Source organism: Chenopodium album, chromosome 3 (assembly GCF_948465745.1).
Source record: "Chenopodium album chromosome 3, dcCheAlbu1.1, whole genome shotgun sequence".
Classification (NCBI taxonomy): domain Eukaryota; kingdom Viridiplantae; phylum Streptophyta; class Magnoliopsida; order Caryophyllales; family Amaranthaceae; genus Chenopodium; species Chenopodium album.
The window spans coordinates 40439542-40465483 of NC_137836.1; the positions used below are offsets into that span (position 1 = coordinate 40439542).

Consider the following 25942-nt stretch of genomic DNA (forward strand, 5'->3'; position numbering starts at 1 on the left):
GATTTCATTTCAACTCATGAGTTCATGTTATTGTAGTTAACTTAGCAATTCGTTATCTTCACAAGTATCGGATACTGCTTGAGTGTTCCACTATGATAGTGACCTCAAACTATTGAAGTTAAGCTAAGTTATCGACTTACAAGCTTAGAATGAAGCAAGAAGAGCTACATCACTTGTAAGGTCGTTTGTTTTGTTTAAAGACCTTTTAAGCCAAAGGCTGGAACAAGTAATGGTTATTATGTCCCATAATCAGCAATTGATCCGTTTACACACGGAAAAACTCACATTCAAAGTAATGAGCAATAGTTGCGAGATTTATTTGAATGGCATGGTTATCCAAGCATTGAGTCAAGAATGCCTGATTATAAACAAACATTTCCCTAAACATGATAAACTCACTAAGTTCAAGTCATGGGCTTGATTTGCATTCCGAACATCTTTAGCAATGTCACATCGACAAGAACGTACTCAAAGGCTCTATTATATAGACTCTTGATAGTTGCTCGATTTGGAATCGTTCTAAGACAAGCAAGTCTTACTTGTTGAAACCGACAAAACAGAGAGCTATTGTTCTTGGTATAGACAGTTGACTCCGAAGGCTAAAGAGGATTCAATTACTTCAATGTTTCACAAAGAATTTGAAAGGATATGGCTATATTCATCAAATGTGAACAAACTTGACTTGAGTAGCTCAAGAGTTCAGTGAAGTACAGAATCGACTTGGCAAGATATCAAAACGTCTAGATTAGATCGAGCGATGTTTGCTTGAGCCAAGCGTGACTATCTCAAAGTTATGAATGGAAATTTTCATAAATAACTCCACAAAGAACATAGTGTGTCTTCATGGAGACCTCGGTGTCATTTGAAAATGACTCGAACAATGATGGTTCACAACCCTTCCTATAAAGTTCTTAAAGATTTGCACAAATGACTAATGTTACACTAAACAATGTGTCGAAGCTAAGAAAGGACGCCATATTCAGTTATGGATAGAAATAACTTCTAAAAGTCTTTTCAAGTATATGTCTAAGGCTTTTAGTCTCAGTGGGAGTTCACTAGCTCAGTGGGAGCAAAGTGGCTCAGTGGGAGCTAGGTGACTCAGTGGGAGCTGAATGGCTCAATAAAGACTAAGATAGCTCAAGTAGGAGCTAACTGTTTGTTTCACAGCGAACTTTTACCCAAAGACAATATACATGTCTCTTTGTAAGCATTCAAGTGAGACTACGGGTATTACCTCCACATCCTAATTGAGAACAAAAATTGTTTGTTGCTCTAAGTAGTGTCTTTCTGGAAAGTAACACGTTTCCAAAACGACAAGTGGGAGACAAATGAACTCGATGACCATCGAACTTAGCAACAAACTAGAACTGAGAATCTCGGAAGACCTTAAAGGACTTCATGAGAATGCTTTATCAAGAATACTCAAAAGTACTTTACAAGTGCCTTAAAAGAGAATTCATTACTCACAAAACATTAAAAATGTTGGAGTAAGATCAACATAATAAAAGGGCTTTGAAAGCGCCTTAAAACTCAGTGTTTGATGCAATTGCCCCGTATAGGTATAGAATTCACCAAAGGCTTGGATTGAATCCTATAAATTTTCTATTAAGTTAGAAACAAACCTAAGACTTACAAGCATACTATTTACTATTAGATAGTAAAGGAATAATGTCTTGTAAGATAGCTACGACAAATCCAAATTCCGAATAATGGTTAAAGACCATGAAAATCCGAAATAGACTCCATGTTTGAAAATCATGTTTGAAACTTGATTAATTTGCATGAAAGGTGAAAGACCCATCGATTGCAAATAAGTTTTCAAGGAGAAAACTAACAAATGTGGAAATGTATATGCATACATAGCTAGATTGGTTGTAAAGGATATAATTAATATCAAGGAGTTGATTTTAATAAAATCTCATTCACCAATCGGAATGCTCAAGTCTTTTCGTGATTGATCTAGCAAAATTGCACATATGAAATATGGCAAAATAGATACAAAAACCGCCTACCCAAAATAGGATTTTGGAAGTGACTATGGAATAGTCTAAGGGTTTTGAAAATCTAAATAATGCTAGATTTGAAAGCAAGCACATGGAATCCGTCATAGGATTAAAGGAAGCATTACATGAAGGAATTGGAACGTGTTTTCTCATAAAGTTAATAAGAGGATTGACTTATGGAGAAACATAGAAATTCTAATGAACAAGAAGTTTAGTGGGAGCAAAAGTAATGGTCCAACAAGAAGTTTACGAACTCTATTGTGAAACAACCATCAAATGCTAAATGTTTAGATTTGAAAGTATTTTCGACAATGGACCGAGCTAAAGACGATACTTAGTACATGTTGGGAATTAAGTTCTATGGTATAGACTTAATTAAATGTTTAAATGAGTAAAAGAAATTACCATGTTAAACATGAAGGACTTTGAAAGGCTTTCGACCCATATGTATGAAGCTAAGTAAATGTTTGACCTATGTATAAGCTAGGCTAAGTACTAAGTCAAACGAGAAAGACTCTAGTAGGAGACTTTCAACCACATCATATAGAGAACAATTTGGCAAGACTCAGTGTAACTGTATGAGCTAAATGTTACATGGATGGAATAAAATTGAGAATAATACTAGAATTAAATCTATCATGTAAAGCTATGATATGGAATCGTCAGATGACTTAAATGCTTAGAGCATGTGAAGTACGTATATAATACCAATCGACATTAATCTAAGTATTAGATCATTAGATTATAGTCAAGAACATCCAAAGAACTTAGATAAGTAGTTGGATGAGTTCTTGACGCATGGAAACAAATATAATTTGAGTTTTGATGTTGCAAGCACAAACCTTAACAAGGATTAGATCCTTAGCAAGGAAGCCATTTATAAGCACGAGGCAAGAAGTGTCGTGGCTTGAGAATGGTAACATGGATGTGCATCCATGTATAATGTGCGGGAATTTAAGGAAAATTTCCATGCTCACAAGTGATTAGGGTATCCCAAATCGTTGTGAGTCGCTTGGAGTGAAACCCAAGCAAGGCATCATCAGGGAGTCTACTAAAATATATGTTGAGAATATTGTTGCCTTAAAGGCAATAATAAGGAAAGATGTTAAATGGAAAAGTTCGTTGTTGAACGTTGATGATTGTAGGTTGTCAAGTAGAAGGTCTCGAATCATAAAAATGAGTGGGAGCCATTGCTTGGACAATAAATCCTGAATCACATGTAATCCATTAACACTCTCAAAATTTTATCATCTTATTATGGAAATGGTGGATAATGAAGATGCTAAGGTTTGCAAAGTAATTATAACTAAACCTATGCAATAAGTGAACGACAACATTCATAATTGCATGAAAGAAATCAAGCATATCAAATATGAGTGTGATTTTTATGAATGTTTTATGAAGAGTACTACTCTTAAAACATTTGGGAAAAACCATTTATCATAAGATGAAACATTGTGAAGTTTCATAGTGGAATAAAATATTTCTAAATATTCCACAAAACTATTTAATTGTGGTTTAAAATTAAATAATGAGTCCATTCGATTTTAATAAATATTCAAAATAGGGTATCAAGTCAATGGCTTGGATAAAGAAACACCTATTAAGTGAACATTGAATATTTTAATCGAAAATTATCCCTAATCAAGGTCATATTTTGTGGACGATTGATGACCATCAGAGATTAGTGTGTAGTATGATTTATAGCACCGTTTCTTGTGCTATGAGGATATAAATCATTTGCACAAGTATTGGTTTAGAACCATACTGGATCGACCTATGAGGATACTTTAAGAGATTTAAAAAATCGTCATAAGTATTTTCTCATTATTACTATCGGAACTCTTTTCCTTTGACCATGAGTAGTGGGAGATCTCTTGTTTGAGTACTGGTCCGCTTTGGTATCCGCCAAACGTCTGTCGTAACTGGGGATTATAAAGACAGATATCAGGCGGGTGAGTCCTCTTAGTAAGAGAAGCTACATTACAAGACTGGAAATGTCCCCCTACTAACAATAGGGAACATGTCTTGTTGTTTACAAGGACTCTCGAAGAGCGAGACTGTGAAAATGCATGGCTGTGCTCAGATGGATTTTAGAAATCATCTGCTTATCGACAGTCAAACTCGGATTTCGAGAAACACTTCTGGACGTAACAGAGATGACGAGTAATCTTACTCTGTAGTTCATGAAGAGACATGAAGAGACATAGGAAAGGGGCTATACACTAAATGCACACTTGTCCGGAAGGACAAGTGGGAGATTGAAAGGAATGGTGTCCTTCGAACTAGTGTATTATTCTGATAGCGGGTTCAGAATTATTAGAAAGCTAATATATTCAGCAAGGTCAAGTGATCGGAATGCCTGGGTGGAGGCCGCTTCCGATCAGTAATATTAATATAATTAATAATACAGCTTAATCTTGACTGAACCCTTCGGGTCACACCCAAGCAAAATATACGAACTGACTCGACGAATTAATTCAGAAGAAAGTAATTCGTCGCCCGAGTGTTAAACATTTAGACGTCGGAATTTCGAGCTTGGAGCGTCGAAACCGAGCGTCGGAGAATCTCAAATGTCGAGCCAAAATTTAGGATTTGGCGAGACGGGAAAATGCATCAAGTAACAAGTAAAATCCTAGCCACGCAAAAGGCTAGGAATTCATGCCCAATAGGAGCATGCCACGTGGCAGCACACATGGAAAAACGCCATGTGGCAGCACACGTGGCAGCACACGTGGCCGCCACGTTGGCAGCCGCCACATTGGCAGCCACCAAGTGGCAGCGTGCCACGTGGCAGCGCCATGGTGGCGGCGCGCCACGGTGGCGACACATGTGGCAATGGCCGTGGACCCGGGTTGATGGGTCATGGACACGGGCCAAAATAAAATGGGCCAACCGAACCCAACCTGGGGCTCAAGGTTGGGTGACACATGGTTAGTTCACATTGCATGTGAAATGCCTTGAGGACCAAGTGAGAAAGTGGTCCACACCTAACCATGTGACACTTGGTACTTGTTCCTTTGTTTATTTAACTAAGGGTTGAATTCACCAATCTTTCCATGTGGGATCTTTTTGTGAAAAGTCCCACATTGAAAGATGAGTGAAATTCACAAGGCATACTTCCTTATAAATAGTCATGGCATGGCTTGAGAATTCTTTGCTTGAGTGGGAGTTAGAAAGAGCATTCCATATTTTTGGGAAAACTCTTAAACTCTAATAACACTCGGGTTTTGGTCGGACCTTGCTAACTCCAAGGTAGCGGACCTTAAAGTCGTGTCCGTCCTTTGTGGGTGGATACCGTTGGAGGCACGGCGCTTGCGGTGCTCGAAGCTTTCAAGTAAGAGCCCGTTTTTGTAAGGGCGAAGCTCGCTTCGAGGGTAAGATTCGTTCTTCCTTTCTTGTGATTATTTATTTATGCTTTATGGTTTTATTAATTGCGAGTGGTTCCTTGGGTCGAGGTTGTTTCCGCGGTGAGTCGGACTCACAAAACCCCAACACCAACTTCTTTGCGGTGCGGAGTAGGCATACATTGATTGCAGAGCCATAATCAACCAGGCTCATAGGAACATTCATGTGCCTACACACCACAGTGAGGTGTAAGGCCTTGTTATGTTGGTCCCCTTCCAGGGGTAGATCCTTGTCACGGAAGGAAATCAAATTGCTAGTACTTAGCAATTTAGTAGTGAGAAAGTTGACCAGTCCTTGAGGAGTCATATCATCATAAACTCCTATCTTCACCAGAGCATTCATCACAGCCTTTCGATGCTCGTGAGAGGTGGCCAAAATTTTCCATACATTCATTTCCACCTTGGTCTTTTGTAATTGTTTGACCACATCGTTGTTCACAGGGTTGATGGGATCAACTATTGGTTGTGATTGCGGTGGAGGTGGACTAGGTTGTTGCAACCGTCCACTTCTGGTGAGAACCTTGACCTCAAGGTCTCCCCAAACATCTTCACTTGTGCCAAGAGATGAACAGGCTATATCTTTGAGATAGACATATTCATCGTCATTATCCCAAATTCCATTTACTTCTTCATAGTTCGAGATAAATACAACTTCTGGCAGAGGTACATTCACAGGTTGAATGAGTATTGACGGATCAAAGGAGACTTCATCTCCCATGATAGCCAAAGCATCGGAAAGAGGACATGTTTGAATGTTAGGCTTCTTGCCCCCTGGAGGGACAGGAAGTTGATTAGCATCAATCAGGTCTTGGATCGCATCCTTCAACCTCCAACACTTCTCAGTAGTATGACCCTTGCCTTGAAGAAACTTGAAATGAGCATTAGGGTCATAGCTAGCAGTTCTGTTCTCTGGTCGAGGTTCTGGAAAAGGTCCAATTGGCATAATCAGTCCTTAACTATGCAAGCGATCGAAAGCAGCATCATAAGTCATTCCCAAAGGCGTGTAAACCCTCCTTTTCCTTTGGAATCTCTGAGGGGGGCATTAAGAGCCAGCACATCATTGATATTGATATTGTTGGTAGCATTATTGGGCTTGGAAGACGAAGAAGAAGGAGTGTCGTTCTTCTTATTTTTCCAAGTGTTGTTGTTATTATTGTTGCTACCAGCAGTCTTCATCAGTTCATCTTCGATATTGATTCCAATATCGTATACAACTTCGAATATACTTAAAGGCAGAAACTTTAAAAGTTTTTTGTACTTATGAGTCAAATTGGCAATAAACAAGCGAACCATCTCTTTTTCCTTGGGAGGATCCACCAAGAGCACAGCTGTTGCCCTCCACCTGCTTAGGGAAGTAGTGAAGCCTTCATTCTCCTTCTGTTTGAGAATGGAGAGTTCACGTTCAGAAGTCTTGGCCTGGATGTTACATTTGTAACGATTCATGAAGCTTTCAGTAACGTCCTCCCAGGTCGCAACATGTTTGGATTCCAGATAGTAGAACATTGTTGACAGGCATGCTCCAAGGAAAGAGGGAACACAGTAGGGAAGAGTGTCACATCTACTCCCTTAAGAGCCATGGACGCAGAAAAGGCCTTCAAGTGGAAAAGCGGATTATCAGTATGCTTGAACTTGGGAATATCAGCAGTGGAAAACTTCTCAGGAAGTTTGTCCCTTATGGACGAAGAGGTGACAGGTTGTTCCACATAAGTGAACTCTTCAGAGATCTTACTCATCTGTTCCTTAATCTTGTCCATTGCAGCGGCAGTGACATTTTTTTTGTTGAGGTATTGACTCGAACCATAACAATCTACCCCTGCTTCTTGACCAAGTGTTGTGACACCGAAACAAACACACCTTTAATGACCAAACTTAACCTTAACCTATCCGGAAATAATTAAAAAAAATATTTTGAAATTTGAAATTCACTTTTTTTTTATTTTTTATTTTTTTAAAAAAAAAAGTATATGGGAGGATACCATCCGACTTACTCCGAAAAAAAAAACGACACAAGACTACCCTAAAATACGGTCATGAAATGGTGCACGATTAAAAGTGTGTGAACACGACATGTGAGTGATTAAGTGAAGGTTATGGACACGTGTTATGACCGCACAGCTAGACTGGACACCAAACCAGACATACGAACCCATAAGCATGCACGAAGACTAAAAAAAGCTGACTGGACAAACCTCCTGGGCACCGTGTCACGGTGCTGACTGTCGTTACACGGTACAGAGCACCGTCAGAAGGGGCAATGCACCGTACCACGACATTGCACACCGTGGCGCGGCAGACCTGCCGTGACACGGTGCGCAATTCCAGGCCTAAATTTGTGTATTTTCCAAGTTTTAACCAATTTTAGTCCGTACTAATTAATATGTGGAAATAAAAACCCTCGGTCATGGGGTAAACAAAAAGAGCAAATACATGAGGGTTAGCACCAAACAAATCATGTAGCATTTAGTCATGATGATTTAAAAAAAGAGTTCGCAACCTAAGGTCAAGATCTATGTTAAACTATTGGTCAAGCTTTGGGTGTCAAAAGGGTACCATGGTTAAGAGTTTGGACGCGTTAGCAAGGCAGCCTCCTTTGAGGGTGTATGCCAACGGGCGGCTCCGCGAGTTCGTGATGAAATCGAACTCGACTTCATGGTTTGGGTGGATTTAATAACTCGGATGAACCCTTATTGCCATGAGCGTTTTTAGGTTGATAGAGTTTAAATCTCCTGGGGCTAAGACGCATGTAGAACACACACGTTTTTTCAGAAAAATCGAAGGAACTTGATTGTGAGTAGAGAAAACAAGCCACCAGATTGATTTTAAGACTACCGTGGCACGGCAGAAATCCCCGTGTCACGGTGCTGCACACCGTCAGATGGTGTACTGCACCGTTACACGGCAGATTCTGCCGTGGCACGGCAGTCATAAAATCTGACTGGTGCCCTATTTTCCTCCGTACGCAATCAAGTTATTCAATTTTTCCTACGGGACAGACCTAAATGCGACGTAAAAACGTCTATGCTTATGCAAGAATGCCAAATTAATCACAGGAATATTTTTCAAGAATCTTTCAAGTCTCATCCACTCATCATAATTAAATATCGATCACTCAAATCGATAAATAACCAAGAACCCTCCCCAGTGGAGTCGCCAAATTGTAGGCGTCGCTCGAAGTGCGCCTATGTTAAGGCATGTTGTGAATATGCTTGGCACTCATAGGAAGTGGGAATTGACATAATACGATTAGGGACAAGGAAAGTAGGGAGCCGCCAACAATTTTATAAGGAACTTGTAAACCATTCACGGATCATAAAAAGGCAACCACGATGAGGAACAACGATAGGCAACAATGATTGACCCGTGAAGGTTACACCTCATTCATAATCCATGAGATTACTAACTCCATATGGTTTGCAACCACGAAAGCAGGATCGGGGATGATGGGACGAAGTGAGTCATGGAGTCACATTCGCCCGTATTGGCCTCTACTCGATTCTTATAGTGGAAAACATTCCTGCGATCTCAAAGGCATACAAACAAAATATTCAATTCGCTCCAAACCATTATTATGCTAAATTGGTTGAATATTAATGCAACATATAATTCTAAAATATTTGTGATCACTTGATTAATAACAAGATTAAAAAGGAACCTAAGCCGGTTGTCCAAATTATCTTATTAGGCGTGATTTTCAATTACATATTCCCTTTAACATGCAATATGATCAATAAATATAATGGAATAAATATTAATATTGGAAGCAATTTAACAATAAATCTAACAATAAAATCGTTAGAAAAATAATAGAAATAAGAAGAGCATAATTCTTACTTTGATTCTGTTTGCTTGCAACTATAAAATAATAAACAAGTTAGTAACTTCAAGGAAATAATAATAAAACAATAATTAAATTAAATTAAATTAAATAGAGTTGATTTGGGGCCAAACCTTCAAACAGTTCTACCTTTCACGCCTTGGCTTAAAGACAGAACCACGAGTAAAGTATGGACTCCTTGGAGTGCTTGAAGAAGGAATTTTGAAAGAAGAAAGGGTAGGCTAGTGTTTAGGCTAGAGCAGAGAGGAGAGAAAAATAGCGAATTAATTGATGCCCCGTACATTAGAAATGAGGGGGTATTTATAGAAAAAATGGGCTGAGGGAACACACGGAACCCTAAAAAGATAAAAACCCTAAAAAATTGAACCGCGACACGGCAAAGGGAACCGTGACATGGGAAATTCCACCGTCAGACGGGGAATATTCCCGTGATGCGGTGAACAGTTGCGTGACGCGGGAAATATTTTAGTGTACGGGGAATAAAACGCATGAAGGGTTTACGCGGAAAGGACACGGAAACCCCCGTGTCACAGCAGGTGCCCCGTGTCACGGGGAATCCCACCGTCACGGGGCAGTTTCCCGTGACACGGTGGACAGATGACGTGAAGTGGGAGTCTGTAGTCCGATTTTCCGTCTAAATTCATTTTTAACCCTAATTTCGTTCAGCATTTTACGTGCCGATTGATAATTTCGGGCCATTTCTGATTTATCATTATTATTCGGGATAAAATAAATAATAAATAAAAGGTTTGGGCCATAATAAATAATAAAACAATAAAGGTTTGGGCTGAAATTAAAATAAATAAAATAAAATAAAATAAAATAAAATAAAAATATAAAAAAAAAAAAAAAAAAAAAAAAAAAAAAAAAACCTATGCTTTGACTTAACATCATGACTGATCCATGGACTATTCAAAAATTAAATTTAATTAAATACGATTTTTTAAACACTCTCGGGATTAAATACTGAACCCGACAAATAGTGGCGGTGAAAATTTGTTCATCAACGGGTTTGGTTTTGGGAAGACATTTTTAGGTGTCTACAAGCTGCATTTGATTTGGTTGTTTGTTCTGAATTTGAATCAATTGATTTACCAGGAACCACTTGATTTTCTGCATTGTCAATTGATTCTTCTGCATCGTCTCCATTGTCTGGATTATTGTTATCGTCAAATATTGGTACGAATTCATCTTTAAAACTCTTAGTTTCTTCTTCTTCTATAATCGATCGATTTAAAATCGATTTCAAATTCAGTTTCAATTTGCCTCTGTTTTTGTAGCAATTCGTGGATGAGATTGCTGCAATTTGTGGTATCGAAAGTCGAATTCTCCATAGATGATCGAATTCTCCAATTTGTGCGTTTTTTCACTTTCTCTCTCCTCAATTGATGATCGAATTTTGCAATTTGTGTGTTTGCTCACTTTCTTTGTCCTTAATTGATGATCGAATTCTCCAATTTGTACGCTTTTTCACTTTCTCTCTCCTCAATTGATGATCGAATTCTGCAATTTGTGCGTTTTCTCACTTTCTTTGGAATTCTCCAATTTGTGCGTTTTCTCACTTTCCCTCTCCTCAATTGATGATCGAATTCTGTGTTTTCTCACTTTCTCTCTCCTCCATTGTTGTTCTGCTTTTTTTTTATTTTGAGGTATGAAATTCCGCTAGTTTTGTTATTTTTTTTTTAAAAAAAAAAAAACAGTAAATGGGTGGCACGTGCTGGGCCCCCGATTTTCAATAAATATATTGTAAACCGGGGGCATGCAAATGGGATTGTTTGAACTACGCACATCTTATAAAGTTACAAATGTAGCTAAACAAACCTCTTAATATTTCCGAAAATTTCCTAAAATAAATAGGAAACACTAAACATGTTAGCTACTAGACAAAATTGGAGTAGGAGTGTAGGAATCCGGAGAAAAGAGTAACAAAAAATAAAAATTACATGATGACTTCCTACATCTTTTGCTAAATTACCATCCACTATTTCCCATCAGCAGGACCAGAAAAAATAGAATTTCTGACCGGGCGATGCTTCTTCCATTTGGCTTTAGGTTTAGACATGATCCAAGATGGTACCTCACTCCCAGACTCTAACATAATATTCGCCAAATTGCGCAAATATGGTACATCTACTTCTGTGTAAAAGGTAATGGCTTCTCCTTCTCTCCCAGCTCTACCAGCTCGACCTGTAGAAACAGCACAGAACATTAACTAAAAATCCCAGTTAGACAGAAATGCTTTCCACATAGTTTTTCAATTGGTTTAATCACAGACAAAAATTTATCAGTGATCAATGCCCATGGCATCTAAGATAGTATACATTCCTGAGAATCAACAACAAACTTAAGTGTTCAAATGACTAATTGCACTATCTCTCCCAGCCTTCCCAGGACCAGATCTACCAGTAGAAACATTACAGAACATTAACTTAATAATCCGAGTTAAACGGACATTGCTTCACAAAAATTTGTTTTTCAGCTATGCATTAATATAATCACAGACGAAAATTAATCAGTGACCAATGCCCAAGGCATCTAAAATAATATTCATTCCTGAGAATCAACAAAAAACTTAAATGTTCAAATGACTAATTGCTACACTGATTCTTGAAACCAAAATCAAGCAGAAGGTATTTGTAGTAAATCTAGTGATGACTAAGATCAAAAGGTGTTCTACCATATAGATCCTCAAATTGCTCAACATCTAAAGCAAGCAGAAGCCGATTAACCGGTGGTTTCAACCAGAAATAAGACAGCACAATCACTGAGAGTTGATCAAACAATCAAAGATTAGGGCATATTTTTCAACCAAATTCAGAATATCTTTTTCTTGGAGAAAGAACATTAGGGCATTGCACAGTTCTCCAAAATATAAAACCACAAAATGTTGACTCAGCATACAGAGCAGAATCAAACAACAATCACAAATAACGCACTTATATCTTAGTGAGAGAGATTTAAACATACCAATTCTATGGATGTAAGCAGCAGCTGACTCTGGAAAATCATAATTAATCACACAGTTGAGACCTTTGAAATCCATACCACGAGCAACGACATCAGTGGCAATCAAAACCCAAGTTTTACCAGCCCTGAAATTATCAACAGCATTCTCCCGCTGCACATAATTAAACAAAAAACACAAGATCCATGGAAAAGTGTTTAAAGATCGTTTGCAACAAAAAAAATGTTTCAACCAGAAAAAGGAGAAGCAGACATATCAGTAATTACTGCAAGACAGAATATAATACATAATGAACTTTGATAACATATGTCAATGGACCGTTTAAAACCAACATCCACCGTTAACAGATTCAGCCTTCTTTCTATTAAAGTATTAATTGATAATTCCCCATGATATCTCAACCTCATTCAATAATTCATCTAATTGCAGTTGTATGCAATAAGCAATTCTCTTCAGTATTTAGCCATTGTTTCCATATACTTGCGACAAAAACAGACACCAAGGAAAAGATTTTACTTCCTATGTGTGTTCTCATCCCAATCCTAAATCACAAGACTAGTTTCACATGTTCCAAAATAATAATTTAAAAAAAAGTCTTTCAAGCTCAGGGTGACATTAATGATGAAGAAAGTAGGGTTTGAAGTACACAATGCTCATACCAAATAAAGAAGCAAGCAAGCAGCTTACTCCGTAAGGAATAGTACAGTACCTGCGCTTCTTGCAAATCACTATGGATAGCATCCACTTTGATATCAGTACACACCAGCTCTCTACAAAGCTCTTTAGCACGTTCCATGCTATGCACAAAGATTAAGACTGGTGGATTCAGACTCTGTTTATGGGGAAATAGAGAGATACTATTAGAATAAGAAAATATCAGTACCATTCCTCCGTCAGACTGGTGTAAAGAATGCAAACTAGATATAGAATCTGAAGCAAGCAATATTGAGTGTACCGTTACATAAGAAAACCTTGAAATTTATTCAAAGCACTTTGTAACATGACATACTTGCTTACAATGACAATAGAAATATCATAATATAAAAGTCTTATACTAGAATGAATTTTAACTTTTTATTTACAAACAATGCAATAATGTTGACAACATGCCAAAATTACAGCAAGAATAATCCTTTTAAAGTGCATTGACAAAATCTCTTAGTCAATCACAATTTATTTCTATTACATTAACTTAGAACTTAATTCACCTCTAGTTCATCAGAATTACTCCTTCAGTTACTATTTAGTTGACACAGTTTGACCAGCACAGAGTTCTATGCATTTTTATTGACTTTGGTATTTTTATTTGTAAAGGTTTGCAGTGAGGTAATTTTTAGTTGTAGTTAGTGGGGTGTGGACCATTACTTTTGTTGATGGGAATCGGGCATCAAATTTTTAATTGTTTTCATATAAGTTGGGAAAAAAGTGGGACCCATAACAAGAGACTGAAAATACGAAAAATTAGAAGGACCATTCCTTTAAAGGAAAGAAGTACAAGTGTGTCAAGCTGTCAACAAAATAGAAATGGCCCTAAGAGAAATGTGTGTCAGCTAATAAAGGATGGAGAGAGATTATCTATGCTTCTAGTATAAGATGAAAAATAACAAATTCAAATTAGCAACAAGTGACTCATAGATTCTACTTCTTAATAAAGCAGGTAGACATCCTTTTTTTGTATATTTAAACTGGAAATATGAATAACATGTCCATTAAATTGAAATTAAATTTTTATAACTTTTACTGATAGACATGAAAAAGAAATAAAAATAAATAAAACATTATATAACAAAGCAATATGTTGAGAAGCATGAAAGTCAAAATGTTGCATGTTATTTATAAACGGAGGAAGTACCAACTAAGGAAAGAATATCAGCGAACAATAAGGGGTTTCTAACAGCAGCAATAACACTACGTCACTTGTTAGAAGCCTACCTCGGCAAAAATCTGACGCAAAGCAAGAAATTTTCCTTCTTCACTTCCAGCAAAAACTAACTTTTGCTTTACTGATGGAGAAGCTGTGTTCCTAATCAAACATCAAAGGCAAATTAGACAGCGTACAATATCAGATAAGAGGAAGGGAAAGATTCACAGAAAAGCAGAACAAAACAAAAACAGAATTCAAGGCCAAAGTCACTCGAAGAACATATATAATATGCAAAGCAGATACACATAACACTCACCAGAAAAGACTAAATATATTAATATTTCAGAGAATTCAAATATGTTGGTTTCTATTGTTTCCAAAGAACTGTAAGAAAAGATAAAAGTCCTTTGTCAGAGGCAGGAGGAGAGCCTCTACATTGACTTCAATTTACTGGGGAAGGAAGGAAGCATTCTTTTATAGATCTCTAATGAGATCACTTTTTGCTTTTAACATACAGTGGTCTAACCCTTACAAGACACAAAATTATACTTTACAACCCAATACAAAAGAGCTCAGTTGGCAGATTAAAATGATTCACTTTTTGATTAGTAATAGTAAAACAAAAAGTAAACAAGACTAAGATGCAAACAAATTAACAAGGAAGCATTCAGATGTTATAATCAGAAGAGAAAATAATGAGAGCAGAGTGTGCAAGACACGAGGTAGGTTCACTTATCAAAGGCTCACAAGGGCAAGCTCATTGATACTTTACCAATCAAGTTGACCCCTAAAGTGAAGGACCCTCTCACAATAGTTTTAATCCAGGAACTTAGGCAAAGTGCGCCCCACCCCTCTTTTTCCTTTCTTATGAGCATATAATCAGGTAACTCTTCCGTTGCGGTCTTCTACAAAGGTTTTCAGTCAGCTATTTATTACTTCACTCCCATTTTAATTTTTATTTTAGTGCTTCTACAAGAAGCTTGTACTACTATTCTAATTCATGTACTTCTCCATAATACTATAATATTTTCGAAAATGTCACCAATCAAGGTCTTTAAGAAATATTTTTCAACTAGCCTTATCTCATTAAAGATATGAATTAAACTAAGACTCTTCAAAGTTCAAACCTTTCCAAAGACGTGATCTATACTTGCTTTTATTGCTGTCACCTTACTTCTTTACAAAGCACAAAAGATTACATAGTAATATTCACTTCAAGTTTTCATTTTCAGGAGTATCAAGAATACTTCTCCAATGGAAACAGAAACATGTGTAACATAAACCACTAAAAAACTCATACTTACTTCCTGCCAACAATTATCCGCACAGCACCATGCATCAATGTCTGTGCTAGTTCTTCAACAGAGTCAGGTAAAGTCGCACTAAACAGCATTCTAATCACTGAGGGATTTGAGCAGGCTTTAACAACAAAATCAATCTGCTTCATAAAACCAAGCTCAAACAGCTGATCAGATTCATCAAGAACAAGGAACTCAACCCTGCAGAAAGAAAATTGGGTGGTCATTTTTTTGGGAGGGTGTATTATTTTAAACATAATTTAAGAAGAATGAATATTCTGAAAATGATCTAGGTCAATCAACATACATATGGGATCAATTGATCCAAGACTGTCTGCAAAATTCTTTAGTCTAGATAACCATTTGTGGATGTTAGCAGAATCTAAAAATAAGCCTAGAATTGACAATTCTTGTATTTTTATTTCATCGAAATCCATGTTCAACATTTCAAATAGATATATCAACAGTACAAACTACCAGGTGAATTAAGAGCTAAAGTAAAACAAACTACGAAATAGTGCTTTAGGAAAACCAGATGCAGGAATGCACCCCAGCAACTTTTCTACCAATATGGTTCTTTTTGTAAACTAGACTAGATAAGCCTTTAATTGTTTAAATTTGATAGCATTGGTAATACATTTCATTAAGTAATGATCTAGTGGTTTGATTTGACTATATTTGCTTTTGTATTTTTCTTTTAGTCAATTTTTTATTTTGTTGATCGAACATATATAATAATGTTGGACTGTTCCTTTGGGTTGAGGTTTTATTTTAATTTTTTTTTATCCACTTTAGAATTATATCATGCTTTTTAATACAAAAAATAAAATAGATGTAGCACCAAACTCATAATACTGATGATTATGTCTCCAATCTGGCATGGATATCATACTACTATAATGGCTCCATTCCAAAAAGCCCAATCAAAAACCAATGTGGGTGGTCTGGGTGAATTTTTTTTTCCCACAACCTCGAGGGAATTTTTTTTTTTTTTAAATGTATCCAAAGGGGACCCTCCCTAGGATTTGTACTAAACTTTAGATCTACTAAGCCTTTTTGTATTGATCATTTGTTGCAATTGACTTAGGTGCACCTAGGTGCAAAGGCTCCTTTGAGCTTTAAAATTTATTCTGATTCTTAAAAAACTTATTACAATTAACAGAGGAAAGTTTCTCTGATTTGGTTCATTAATTCTGGGTATTTTTGTCCTTTTAGACATTTTCAACTCATTTTCCCTTGTCAGCCCTTATGTTAGAATACAACTCCTTTTGATGTATTAGATTCCCTTAAGATGCTTTCTTAGAGTTTAGTTTATGTTTTCTTAACTTGAGATCCCATTATTATGTTACTGTTAGTTCAGTGTTCACTAGGGATTCTCTTTGTATGTCATTTAAAGCTCTTTAGAGGGTGAATGATTAAAGAAATCTTAAGCCTTCTACCAAGTGTAGCTTTGCTTTTATGCTTGTTTGTTGTTAGACCTTTATAGATATTGTGTCTTACTTGCATAATAGCTCCCCTCCAAACCAACTTGATGCATTAAGAACTCGTGGTTCGGACCCGCTTGTGCCCGCCTTGAAGTATCGGCCGTCACAAGCCCCGACCACCCGCACTCCGTCGCCCAAATAGACGCGAGTGCTCCTTTGATTTAATTGCCCGCTTGTGTTGCTTTGTGCTCACAAGCCCCTCTTCCGCTCAAGGCTAGCATTCTTGCCGCCAAAAGGCTAGAGCGCGCCGCACGTTTCGGGGTCCAAACTCCCGGACCGTGACACCTTGGCACTAAGTGCAAGGGGTCTTAGGTGAGGTTGGAACAGTACGGTCGTGTTCTTTTGAGCTTCTGGCACGCAGATTTCAGCACATCAGATCAGATTGAAGCAGAGCATTACTATTATTTTTTATTATTAATATTATTACTATTATTAAATATTGTTTAATTATTACTTTTATTATTATTAAATAAAATTAAAAATTATTATTATCTTTAAATATTACTCCGTAGTTATTATCTTTCAATATTAATTTTTATTATAAAAAATCAATTATTATTATTAGGCAAATTTGTCAAAAAAAAAAAAAAAAACCTTTTAGATGCACTATTTTGTGAAAAAAAAAACCTTTTAAAAGCTTTTTTGTAAAAGAAAACCCAAAGTTAATTTTTTTTTTTTGCTTAAAACAACCTAGTCCTACTAATACACCTAAATTAGCCTCTAATCTCTTCTAATTAACCTTTAATCCACATTTTCTACTTAATAATTAAATTAGTTTAAAAATTTAAAAAAATAAAAAAAAGCGCTCACCCCCACCTGCCCACCACCAGACATCCAGCCACCCCTCCCTCTCCTTTTCCCCCTCCCTTGACAGCAGCCTAGGTTGCACTAATACGGATACGGGGACGGGATACGGCAAATTTTTTTTTTCAAAAAACGGGTACGGCTTGGATACGGCAAAAAAAAATCAGTAAAATATAAATCCATTAAAAAAACAATTAAAAAAGAAAACAAAACACTTAATGTTCAGCGATAACATAGGGTACTGCACAATGTAAAAAAATAAAAAATAAAAAAATTAATCACCTACTGACATTCTCAATTTATGTCACTATAATTCACTATAATATCAACAACACATAAAAACAATTAAAAAAGAAAACAAAACACTTATAGAAGAAAGAAAGAAGAGAGTCAGAAAGAAAGAAAGAAAGAAAGAAAGAAAGAAAGAAGAGAGTCAGAAGCCTCGCAGGTGGGTCTCCGGCGAAGAAGAAGGTGGGTCTCCGGCGCCGCCTTGAACCAAGCGTCGACTGCCAGGTGAGTCTCCGGTCGCCGCCGTCAATCAAATCGCAGAGGGAAGAAGAAGATGAAGGAGTTCGAAATTTTAGGGTTTGTGAGAATTAGGGGAAATCGACTTTGAGGTAAGTTTTGTTTTGATTTGGGTTTTTTTTAAAAAAAAATTGGGCTGGCTTCTTGGGTAAGGCAGAATTTGGGATTTCCCGTACCCGAAACGTTTCCGATCATGACCCTAGCCGTCCCCTAAATGACTTGCCGTACCACTTTTGATGGGGACAGATTGGGGACGTATCCTAGCCGTCCCCGTCGCGTACCCGTCCCCAATACATTTCGGGTGCGGGAGACGGCAGCCCAGCGGCGTACCCGTGCATCATTGTCAGCACCCCCCTCCCCCATTTGAGCCGCTGGCATGAACCCATACCGTAGGCCTGACGACCCACATCCCTTTCCCCCTTACCCCCTCCTTTCTTCTTCATCAATTTCCTCCAAAAGTTCCTAGTTTCATCTTTCTCTCTCCTAGCTCAATCATGGTTATCAATGGCTTCTCCATCTCAATTTCCTTAAATTATCTCACAAAAACCCTAATTTATCAATTCAAGACTTTAATTTCACCTTGAAATTTCTCTCTCCTCCTTCCACGGGAAAAGGAGGGCCCTTGCGGAAGCTTTGCCCGCCCCAACTTCTTTCGAGAGAAACCTCCGATTGTGCAAACTCTGATTATTGTTCTCGGCCTTCTTTGAACACGATGTTGTATTTCGAGAATTCGTGGTCGAGTTGATGTTTCTGGGTGTGGAAATTTTTGTGGTGGGATGGCGATGGGAGTGAGGCGGTTTCTTGTGGTGGTTGACGACGGGAGTAGGCTAGCTGGTAGTTGGTAGTAGGTTGTGGCTGGGGTGGTTTTCGTGGTTGGCTTGGATGGGGGCTATGATTCTGATGGCTTAGTCGGTGGTGGGGCTGCTCCTAGGGGAGGGGGAAAGGGAGTGGGTGAGTGCTGGTGGTAGAGATTGTGGTTTGTTTTTTTTTTATTTAATTATAAACTAATTTTATTATTAAATAGTTAGAAAGTAATTAGAAGTAATTAGTGGTTAATCAGGTGAATTAGAGGTATCAGATTGTCTTCAACAAAAATTAAATGTGTTTGGGTTTTCTTTTACAAAATAGTTTTTAAAAGATTATTTTTGCAAACAGTGCATTTAAAAGGTTTTTTTTTGACAAATTATTATTATTATTATTATTATTATTATTATTATTATTATTATTATTATTACTACTACTACTATTATTATTAACGTTATAATTATTAAATATTAATTATTTATTGTTATTATTATTATTATTATTATTATTAAATATTTATTATTATTATTATTATTATTCAATATTAATTATTTATTATTATAATTCAATATTAATTATTTATTATTATTATTAAATATTAATTATTTATTATTATTATTAAAATTAATTATTATTATTATTATAATAGTTCAATTTTAAGTATTATTTTTAAGCACAGCAGAGCAGATTACAACAGAGCAAAGCAGCTCTAAAGAACGGAGCCTACCTCTTGCAAGGCGTGAGTTTCACAATCAAATACATACCTCATCCCCACATCATCTAAAATCAGCCTTCAATGTAATGTACACATACCTGCTTAAATCAAGCTTCCTTTTGCGAATTGCAAATTCTAAGCGAAGTGGAGTTGAGATAAGTATATCACAAGGCACTTTTGAGAAATCAGCACTTCTGGAAAGCTCTTTAGTCATTAATTTTATATAAAAGTTCTTTCCTTGAGCAAGTTTCTTGCTTTCTCTAGCAGTCTGAGCTGCTAGTTCACGAGTAGGGCAAAGAACAACAGCACGAACACGATCTTTTAACCCATGCTGCTTATTCAAATAGAAGACATTCACATTATTTTCTATCACAAATCACCATACTATCAACATATGTGAGATGAAACACAGGAGGCATACCTTAAGTTTCATTAATATAGGACAAATGAATGCCAAAGTTTTTCCAGAGCCAGTGGGCGCACAAGCAAAACATTCACGTCCCTGCAGAAATATTCAGTTAACAGCATGCAACTCATAAATTTTTGTTTTCCTTTTTACAAAAAAGTGGATTACACTGAAAATCAACAAAAGTAACAAGAATCAAAAGAATAGAAGACACAGAAACCAAGATGACAGCATGGATAGATTGAAAAGAAGGCATACGGATAGAAGGACTGGAATAGCCTGCCTTTGAATTGGAGTGGGCTCCTTGTATCCGAGTTCCGCTAAATTTCGTAGCAAATAGGGTTTGCATCCGTATCTATTCAAGAAACAAAGAACGGTTATAATCTCAAACTAGACCCCAAATTTAGAATATCACTTCCTCTACTGCTTTGTTTTGCTTTTATCTTTACATTTCTTACCTGTCAGGCAAAGGTTAAGAGGCTATAAAGGTTAAGAAAGAAAACTGAAAAGAGAAGTGGCCAGTTTATTAAAAAGTTTAACCCAAAACCAATCCAAGTGAGGGACAAATTCCCATTACCACCCTTGAGTAGAAAAATATAAAATAAGCCACCCCTAAGTTCAATTTCTCCTACTCAAAAAGTCAAAACCACTCAATAATGGGTTTCACCCAAAATTGTTAGTTTGAATGTCATTCATAGTCAACCTGTTAAACGGTGGCTTTGGGTAGATGGAATAGTTGTCGCTAATTATTATTTTTTTAAAAATATATATATGGGTTAGGGGTGATTTGGGTAATAGAGACCTCATGAGGAAACTAATTTACCTCACGAGATGAGATATACTTGTGAGGAAAACATTTTCCCCACAGATAGAAGTTGGTGAAGAACTTTTTTTCCTCACAAGGAAAAGTTCTTCATCGGTAGGAGTGCTCTAAATGTAACAACATGACAGTCATGCCTGGTAAAGAGAATGCATTACAAGAATTCTGCTTTAATTGCAGACACAAAACTTACAATAATGTGCGAAAATGAACAGGTAAATCATACTTCTTCCATTCCTTGTTAATCGACTTGTTTTTACTTGAGCACTAATAGGTGACTTTGACTTCCTTTGAGATTTTTAGAAAAATATGCAGAGTTGTATGATACGTCTCAATGCATATATTTAGAATATTAACTAATTATATAATCTGCCTATTGATTATTAAAGATATTAATTACTGAAATCATGCATTGACAAACATGCCAGTGTCAACTAATATGAAACGGAGAAAATATATCATTCACAATTGCAATTTTATTGGGGTTTTTGCATCCTAGATTTTTTCTTGCTGCAGCCATAATGTGATGTAAATTTTGAAGCAAATTAGATACATTTGCACGAGGATCTCACACAAAGAAACTCCTTCAGTAACTATGATTCGACTTTTAGACCTTCAAAATAAAAATTCTTAAATGGATACATGAAAACTGCAGCACATGGCTGCATAAAGAAAATAGAAAAAACCACATGATGCTTATAATCATCACCATAGATGAACATACTCCAAAAACGGTGGCAAGAATCGAGAAAATGGCCCTAGTGTACAGATTTTTGTGGTTCAGTCCCATGATAAATAAGATTCAAATCAAAGTGACATGAATATCAAATTTTAGTGGCAAACAAAATTCATAATTCCAAAATTAGTTCTATATAATTCAAACAACGCATTGAAATTCATGAACAAAATAATTAAAATCAGAGCTGAAACAGGAAACTAGATTTTCATAAATAAGTAACATGTGGTTCATAAGTTGCAAATCAAATACTCACCTAGTACTAAGCTCCTTAAAGCTTTGGAGAGGAGATGGAACAGTACTCCCAGAAATATGAATTTTATGATCTTTCCGCAGAAGTGCATCACGCTGTAAGTTACAGAAACATTGATACCAGGGTTCAGCAAGTATATTTAACATAGTTATGTCAGCAGTAGCACTAGGCAAAACTCTAGAGATGGCAACATTATATTAGAGTTGAGAACTAATCAAATAGCATGCTTGTATGAATCGGGAAAGCAACATTAGAACAAAATAAGACCTGAAGCTGCTGGAAAAATTCCTTCTTTTCAGAAGGCGTCTCCTCTTCCTCGTCATTTAGTTCAGTTTCATTAACTGCACTGGCACTCTTATTAAAGACACTAAATCCCTCCACTGATCCTGAACCAAACAATTAAAAAAATGCAACAAAAGTAATTAGCAAATTTGGGTTTCAATCAAAGACTCAAATCACCAAGCTGACGTACAAAAATGTTACCTCCAGTGCCCTTTCTTTTTCTCTTCCTAATGGACTTTTTTCCTACTTCTGCTTCATTTTTAGCATCGTCAACAAAATCCAGATCCACTTCCAAAGCTTTGTTTTCTTTATACCCCTAGTTATAGAGAAAAAAAATTATTTAAAATAAGAAAGGAACAAAACACAAAGATATGGAATATCACCATTGCATCGGATATTCTGAATTATTGCAGTTTTCCCATTTCTCAATCCATCAATAGATCAAGTGAGTATCTCATTAAATTTGATTTTGTATCATGTGTAAACAAAATAGAAAAATTTGCCAAAAATAATACGACCTTTCAGCGGTCTTCCAAGAATGGAATGACCTTTGAATTATTTCAAAATGGAACGACCTTTGATATACATTTGCCGAAAATAGACCAAAAAACCTGAAACTACAAGTTACTTTGGACACGTGTCACATTTGTGATTGGTTAAAACTTTATTTATTTTATTTTAACATTTTTCTTTTAATAATATGACTTAAAAAAAAAAAAAAAAAAAAAAAAAAAAAAAAAAAAAAAAAAAAACTGGAAAAAAAAAATCCCTCCCCCTTCCCGGCAGCCACCCACCACCACCTGCTATCCCCATCCCTTAACCCGCCGGTGGCCAGAGCCTATACCTGGTGTCGGCGGTACCCTCCTGACCCAGACCCCGACTCCGACCACCCATCCACTCCCCTTGAACCACTACCCGAAAATTCAATGAGCCTAAAACCACCACTCAATTTTAAGGTTTTCGAGTGGTGGTTTAGGGGAGGAATGGATTGGAGATGGGCGCCGGAGGGGCGTGATGGATTCGCCGGCAAAGGGGAAAGGGTTGGGGCGCCAGTCGGCCGCGTGGTGAGGAGAGGTGGGATTTCAAGAGGAGGGAGGGGGTTATAAGGTGGAGGGAAGGTGGTTTATTAAGGGAAGGGGAGGGGCGTGTAGGCTCGAAATCTAGGTCAGGAGGGGTGCGCGGTCACCGGGTAGAGGGATCAGGCCGCCAGCCGGGGGTGGAGAGGGGGAGAGCAGATGGTGGTTGAGTGGCTGCTAAGGGGAGGGTTTTTTTTAAAAAAAAAATTAGTTTTCTTATTTAGTTTTTAAGTAATTTTTTATTTTAAATTTAAAAAAAAAATTGTTAAAAAAATTGACCAACGACATTGTGACACGTGTCACTGGTAACCTTCTAAACAGGTTCCACCAGGTCACGTTCTATTTATGGAAAATGTGTATCAAAGGTCGTTCCATTTTGAAATAATCCAAAGGCGTTCTATTTATGGAAAACCGCTGAAAGGTCGTATTATTCTTGGCAAATTTTCCAACAAAATACTAAAAATAGTAGAATATTGAAGGCATGTTACAATCTACTCCCTACTGCTTAATTTCTGTCAAAACTACACAGACAAATTTGAGCAGCAGTTCACCTATCAATTTCACAGATTGAAGAAAAACCCAATTAAATGAGCAATGAAAAACTACACAGAGCATAAATTAATAAGGAAAATTGGTACTCCATATAAAGTAATTCCCTTGAACTGTTGTTCATCCATCAATTTCATACAATATAATTGAACATTAAAAAGTATAATGAGCAAATATTAACAAAATTAAGAAAAAAAAAAAAAGTATAATGGAATACCTTGAACTTCTGGAAATCTTTGGCAAACTTTATTTTGTCAAATTTAAGGCCTGCAAATAGGAAGGAGGTATCTTCCATTGTAATCTAAGCTCAAATTTATATTCTTCTCCAATTTGATCAACCCTTTTCGATTAGAATAAACAAAATAATCAAAATTTTGTCAAAAATTCGAACCTAATAGCTTAAATTTAGTGAATTAACACAAACCCATTACAATTAAAACACTTAAACCCACAAATTTAAATTTGTTATCTCCTCTGGAAGACCAAAGATGGACAAAAGGAGGAAAACAAAACCACTGGTCGAGTGGTCGGAGAAAATATTACTAGGGTTTATGCATTTGGTGTTTGGTTCAACTTTTTTTTTTTTTTTTTTTTTTGGATGGTTTAATACTTTTCATTATAAGACCTAATATATAAATCTATAGTACTCCCTCCGTTTTTAAATACTTGCTCCATTTCTATTTCTTGATTTATTCATTTGTTACTTGTTGGAATCATCTCAATGAATAGATTATTAATTTTCAATTATTAGAATTTATACTTATTGATAATTAAAGATATAAGTGATCAAAGATTAGCATCGACATGCGTGTCCAAGAGAAATGGAGCAAGTATTTAAAAACGGATGGATTAATATATGAAGTGAAAGGGGGTTTTGGGTGATAAATTTTACTTTCCCAAAATACTCCTCATTTAAAAAAATTACCATCCTTTGTAAAAAAAAATGTAACTATTATCTTAAAAAACTACCATCTTTAGTTTAAAAAAATAAATAAATAAATACCACCGTTATTTTTTTAAAAAAATATTTTTCAAGAAAAAAATCAGAATACGTAGTATATTATTTAGCCTACAATGACATCATCAACGTATATATTTTTTATTATATTTTATCAATAATTCTTAAACCTACTAATATTGTTTTAAAAAAAATAATTAAGCGATAATATTGTTGAAAAAAAATCGAGCTTGGTAGATTACTTATATTGCACACGCACGCATTGTGCGCGTCTCTTAGCTTGTATTATTAAAGTAACAACCGCTGACGTCATCACTACTTATGTGTCACTCTCTTATTTAATTTTTTCCCGCAAAAATGTACGGATGATGTCATTTTTTTCCCTTTTTAAGCTACCTATTTAACATTGTTTTGAAAATTAAATTCAATTTAAATTTTAAGTTTTTTTACGCATATTATGCTATTTTATTATTTACAAGTAGTTGTTAAAAGTAGTTAATAATATAGTTCAATTAATTCTAAAAAATAATATGAAAAAAAATGAATTTTTGGAAATTGTATTTTCGTATTTAATTAGAAAGTATTACTCCGTAAAGAGAAAGTAGTTGTTTTATCTTAATATGTGCTAAAGAATCTATAATTCATTTCTTATTTTAAAACTGTGCATCGCACGGGGCTAATCTAGTAGCCTATTAAGAAAGGAAAATGTTGTTTATACCCCTTAGGGCTACATATAAGCATTAAATTTACACTTGAAAATCGTAAAAAGTTTAAAAAATTCATCACGATAATGGGCTCCTATTGACTAAAGGTTGCTTCTTCGGTTTCCTTTAGAATGAAAGTAGCTTATGCTACCTTACTAATCTAAGCCTTTTGAAGTGCCACTAGTTGTAGCTCTGGGTAGGGCTTTCTTTCTTATCGCTCCAGGTTCCGAGGGCCAATGCATATAAGCTTGGGCTTTTTTAACGCGACCCATTTGTTGACGACTCAGTACACTATTAAGACTTGCCGAGTAGTCATTCGATACGACGGATGGCCGACCCCTAAAAGAAGAGGAGGCGGGCGCTCATTCCCGTGTTTGATCTCTTTCATCCCTACCCTGCTCGTTGGCACCTATACCCTATCTTACTTATGTCCTACGACTCTTGTAAAAACAAG

The 25942-nt window shown here is 36.3% G+C and overlaps 1 protein-coding gene across 1 annotated transcript; it reads right to left on the minus strand.

Annotated features, from left to right (window-relative positions):
- Positions 1-11016: 11016 nt before the first annotated feature.
- LOC145623950 (DEAD-box ATP-dependent RNA helicase 57-like) lies at positions 11017-24409 on the minus strand. Its single transcript, XM_081676869.1, has 12 exons — positions 24044-24409; positions 22403-22517; positions 22187-22305; positions 21923-22014; positions 20369-20465; positions 20126-20206; positions 19803-20035; positions 15379-15573; positions 14143-14233; positions 12920-13042; positions 12213-12363; positions 11017-11432 (listed from the first exon to the last, which is right to left on the minus strand). The coding sequence occupies exons 1-12, from the start codon at positions 24119-24121 to the stop codon at positions 11227-11229; spliced, it is 1581 nt and encodes a 526-aa protein (XP_081532995.1). The 5' UTR covers positions 24122-24409; the 3' UTR covers positions 11017-11226.
- Positions 24410-25942: the final 1533 nt, after the last annotated feature.

Coding starts and splice junctions, on each gene's coding strand:
- LOC145623950 (XM_081676869.1), bottom strand. CDS start 24,121: ATGGAAGATACCTCCTTCCTATTTGCAGGCCTTAAATTTGACAAAATA. Junction 22,306..22,402: donor AAAAAGAAAGGGCACTGGAG/GTAACATTTTTG, acceptor TGTTTGGTTCAG/GATCAGTGGAGGGATTTAGT. Junction 22,015..22,186: donor AATTTTTCCAGCAGCTTCAG/GTCTTATTTTGT, acceptor TGTAACTTACAG/CGTGATGCACTTCTGCGGAA.